The following is a 5,000-nucleotide window of genomic DNA, read 5'->3' as shown; positions in this document are numbered from 1 at the left end:
CCTGTTCGAACAGCGTCATGGCAAACTTCTGGTGTGGTATACAGTGTTTAGCTGTACAGATGTCCTCTCTGGTCTCGGCGCTGATGTGGAAATGGATACGCATCAGTAGGTTCTCCTGAAACACAAACAAACACACACACACACACACAGAGTTACACAGATTGCGTGTGTATTTTACAAGACCTGCTGGATGTTCTGACTGGACACATTTACGACCAATCGATCAAGTAGTACCTCCCTGACACACACGTACGCGGGCGCAAAGAATACACACACACACACACACACACACACACACACACACACACACACACACACACACACACACACACAGCCACACGCAAACTGTGGAGGCGAGAATCTAACTCCGCTGTGTAGGAGAGGGACACTGAAAAATAGCACCTATCCCTTTAGCTCTGTCTCTGTGCCCCCCCTCTCCTTCTTTCTCTCTCTCTCTCTCTCTCTCCTCCGTCCCTCTCCCGGGTTTCTCCCCTCATCCTCCCGCTCTCTTCCTCTTCTCCTCCCCACCTCTGTCCGTTGACTGATCACTCCAACTCGTATTAGCTTAAAAGCAATTATCTGTATCGATGTTCACACACTGGGACAAACACGACTCCTGTGCAATCCTATAGGGAGGGACAGAGGGTACTTAGCTAAATGGCTAACGCTACCAGAGCTGGGCTGCGAGTCTTAATAGAGACAGAAGGACACATAATAGACAGGCGTTAGATGGACCTCCCTCCTCCTGCAGGAATCTGTACCAGCCCTGCTCAGAACGCATCTCACTTCGCGAATCAAGGAGAATTAGATGGTGTTAGAGCAGGGCTGGAGTGATAGGACGCACACGCAGAAGCTCCCCGTGAGGAGGGTTGACGTGGGTGCTCGTGCGTGTGTGTGTGCGCGTGTGTGTGCGCGTGTGTGGGTGGGTCTGTGTGTGTGCGTTTGTGCGCCCGTGTGGGTGTGTGTGTGTGTTTGTGCGCGTGTGTGTGTGAGTGTGAGTGTGCGTGTGCGTGTGCGTGTGCGTGTGCGTGTGTGTGTGTGTGTGTGTGTGTGTGTGTGTGTGTGTGTGTGTGTGTGTGTGTGTGTGTGTGTGTGCACGTGCGCGTGTGTGGGTGGGTGTGTGTGTGTGCATTTGTGCGCGCGTGTGTGGCTGTGTGTGTGTGTGTTAGGCTTACGAAGCATTCTGCTGCGTCGTCCATGATCCCCAGCTGGAAACGCTGTTCGTCCTGGAAGGTCTTGGCCAGCGCACTCCGCAACACGTCCGACGGTAACACACGCTCACTGCTGAACTGGAACTGGGCAAAGATACTCTACACACACACACACACACACACACACACACACACACACACACACACACACACACACACACACTAAAACTGAACAAATTGCAGCAGCTTTAACAGAGTAGAACGTACCATAGTACAACTCCGTCCAAGAGGTTGCGTCTTGGTCAGACGTCCACCGCGGTGTGAGGACAGAGGAGGAGTATTACAACAGTTCTACAACTATTACCTCGTCCCTCATTGTTTCACTATAGACAAACTGGGACGCCCCTTTAAGGCTAGAGAGGCGTGTGTGTGTGTGTGTGTGTGTGTGTGTGTGTGTGTGTGTGTGTGTGTGTGTGTGTGTGTGTGTGTGTGTGTGTGTGTGTGTGTGTGTGTGTGTGTGTGTGTGTGTGTGTGTGTGTGTGTGTGTGTGTGTGTGTGTGTGTGTGTGTGTGTCACGGTGGCTCTGCTGACTGCAGCAATGCGCCAAGGAGAGTAGAGGGGGACTATACCCTACAGAGAGGGAGGGAGGGAAGGAAAGAGAAAGGAAAGAGGGGAGATATAGAGAGGGGGAGGAGGGAGGTGTGTGTGTGTGTGTGTGTGTGTGTGTGTGTGTGTGTGTGTGTGATTGAGCTGAGGGGAAAATTCCTAAGCATCACTCTACTACAGCAAGAGAGGACCGGAGAAATCGACACCACTACCATATTCATCTCTCCCTCCCCCGGTCTCTCACCCACTATGTTCCTCTCTCTGGATAAATTTAGCCAGGCAGCCCAACTCTGATTATTTTTCACTCATTTGTATTTTTGATCAACCAGATCTGAAAAAGAGCTGATGTGAAAAGGTCTGATGTAATTGGTCAAAAGACCAATTAGTGAAAAAATGATCAGAATTGGGCTGCCTGTGTAAACTCTCTCCTACTCACTCCCACTCTCTCAACCGGTACAGAAGGAGGGCCAAGGGGTGGTGAACATTGTGTCGCAAGTTAGGGATGATGTCTAATCAGCAGACAGAATCTGTTCAACTCACAACAGTTATCTTTACTATAGCCTCAAATGTACACCGACCATACTTCTTCACCTGTGCATGCGTGCTGTGTGTGTGTGTGTGTGTGTGTGTGTGTGTGTGTGTGTGTGTGTGTGTGTGTGTGTGTGTGTGTGTGTGTGTGTGTGTGTGTGTGTGTGTGTGTGTGTGTGTGTGTGCGTGTGTATGTGCATGCGTGTGCATGCGTGTGCATGTGTGTGTGTGTGTGTGTGTGTGTGCGTGTGTGTGTGTGCGTGTGTGTGTGTGCGTGTGTGTGCGTGCGTGTGTGTGCGTGTGCGTGTGCGTATGTGTGTGTGTGTGCGTGCGTGTGCGTACGTGCGTGTGTGTGTGTGTGTGTGTGCGTGTGCGTACGTGCGTGTGTGTGCGTGTGTGTGCGTGTGTGTGTGTGTGCACCCCAGCGTGGGTTCTGCTGTCTCAGCTCTTTCAGTCAGCCAATTAATTACAGAGGCTCAGGAGACACTAACAAATACACCAGTACACACACACACGCCCTACACGACACACACTTATACGCACACATAGCGCACACCAACAACACTACATTATACTATGCACACACCAACACTGCTGCAAGACACAATGTACTCAGACTGACACACATCCCTACACATCCTAAGGCATCTCCCTACACACACCCATCATTAGAACGGATTACTATATACACACCATACGAAATACACACTGTTATGTGTACTGACAGCCAGCATCAGATGTTATTTGTGACATGCTTGGTAAACGACAGGTGTAGACTAACAGTGAAATGCTTACGGGCTCCCAACAATGCAGAGAGAAAACATATATATATTAATAATAACACGAGGAATAAATACACAATGAGCAACGATATCCTGGCTATATACACGGGGTACCAGTACCGAGTCCATGTGCAGGGGTTCAAGGTAATTGAGGTAGATATGTACATATACAGTACCAGTCAAAATTCCCTACTCATTCAGGGGTTTTTCTTTACTTTGTACTATTTTCTACATTGTAGAATAATAGTGAATCATTCAAAATTATAAAATAAAACATATGGAATCATGTAGTGACCAAAAAAGATTTAAACAAATCAAAATATATTTTATATTTGAGATTCTTCAAAGTAGCCACACTTTGCCTTGATGACAGCTTTGCACACTCTTCGCATTCTCTCAACTAGCTTCATGAGGAATGCTTTTCCAACAGTCTTGAAGGAGTTCTCACATACGCTGAGCACTTGGCTGCTTGTCCTTCACGCTGCGGTCCAACTCATCCCAAACCATCTCAATTGGGTTGAGGTCGGGTGATTGTGGAGGCCAGGTCATCTGATACAGCATTCCTTCACTCCCCTTCTTGGTACAATAGCCCTTAAACAGCCTGGAGGTGTGTTTTGGGTCATTGTCCTGTTGAAAAACAAATGATAGTCCCACTAAGCGCAAACCAGATGGGATGGCATAGCAATGCTGTGGTAGCCATGCTGGCTAAGTGTGCCTTGAATTATAAATAAATCACAGACAGTGTCACCAGCAAAGCACCCCATCACACCTCCTCCTCCATGCTTCACGGTAGGAACCACACGTGCGGAGTTCATCCATTCACCTACTCTGCATCTCACAAACACACGGCAGTTGGTACCAAAAATACCAAATTTGGACTCATCAGACCAAAGATTTCCACCTGTCTAATGTCCATTGCTCTTTCTTGGTCCAAGCAAGTCTCTTCTTCTTATTGGTGTCCTTTAGTAGTGGTTTCTTTGCAGCAATTCAACCATGAAGGCCTGATTCACACAGTCTCCTCTGAACAGTTGATGTTGAGATGTGTCTGTTACTTGAACTCTGTGAAGCATTTATTTGGGCTGCAATTTATGAGGCTGTTAACTCTAATGAACTTATCCTCTGCAGCAGAGGTACCTCTGGGTATTCCTTTCCTGTGGTGGTCCTCATGAGAGCCAGTTTCATCATAGAGCTTGATGGTTTTTGCGACTGCACTTGAAGAAACTTTTAAAGTTCTTGAAATTTTTCGCATTGACTGACCTTCATGGCTTAAAGTAATGATGGACTGTCATTTCTCTTGGCTTATTTGAGCTGTTCTTGCCATAATATGGACTTGGTCTTTTACAAAATAGGGCTATCTTCTGTATAAAACCCCTACCCAGTCACAACACAACTGATTGGCTCAAACACATTAAGAAGGAAAGAAATTCCACAAACTAACTTTTAACAAGGCACACCTGTTAATTGAAATGCATTCCAGATGACAACTTCATGAAGCTGGTTGTTTATGTAATAGTTTATGTGTCGGGGGGCTCGGGTCAGTCTGTTATATCTGGAATATTTTCTCCTGTCTTATCCGGTGTCTTGTGTGAATTTAAGTATGTTCCCTCTAATTCTCTCTCTCTCGCTCTCTCTCTCTCTCTCTCTCTCTCTCTCTCTCTCTCTCTCTCTCTCTCTCTCTCTCTCTCTCTCTCTCTCTCTCTCTGTCTCTCTCTCTCTCTCTCTCGTGAGGACCTGAGCCTAAGGACCATGCCTCAGGACTACCTGGCCTGATGACTCCTTGCTGTCCCCAGGCCACCTGGCCGTGCTGCTGCTCCAGTTTCAACTGTTCTGCCCGAGGCTATGGGACCCTGACTTGTTCACCGGACCTGCTGTTTTCCACTCTCTCTCTCTACCGCACCTGCTGCCTCTAACTCTGAATGATCGGCTATGAAAA

At 47.8% G+C, this 5,000-nt stretch overlaps 1 protein-coding gene across 5 annotated transcripts in view; it reads right to left on the bottom strand.

Annotated features, from left to right (window-relative positions):
- Positions 1-5,000, bottom strand: part of LOC124040060 (inactive ubiquitin carboxyl-terminal hydrolase 54-like) — a 31,990-nt gene that overhangs the window by 15,333 nt on the left and 11,657 nt on the right. For all 5 annotated transcript variants that reach the window (XM_046356833.1, XM_046356835.1, XM_046356837.1 and 2 more), the window contains exons 4-5: positions 1,176-1,310; positions 2-115 (exon numbers count right to left, since the gene is read on the bottom strand). In XM_046356833.1, coding sequence (XP_046212789.1) covers positions 2-115; positions 1,176-1,310 — 249 coding nt within the window. The remainder of the gene's footprint in view (position 1; positions 116-1,175; positions 1,311-5,000) is intronic.

The sequence above is a fragment of the Oncorhynchus gorbuscha genome, linkage group LG07 (assembly GCF_021184085.1).
Source record: "Oncorhynchus gorbuscha isolate QuinsamMale2020 ecotype Even-year linkage group LG07, OgorEven_v1.0, whole genome shotgun sequence".
Classification (NCBI taxonomy): domain Eukaryota; kingdom Metazoa; phylum Chordata; class Actinopteri; order Salmoniformes; family Salmonidae; genus Oncorhynchus; species Oncorhynchus gorbuscha.
The sequence above is the reverse complement of the archived record's forward strand: the minus strand, read 5'-3'. Positions and strand labels throughout refer to the sequence as shown.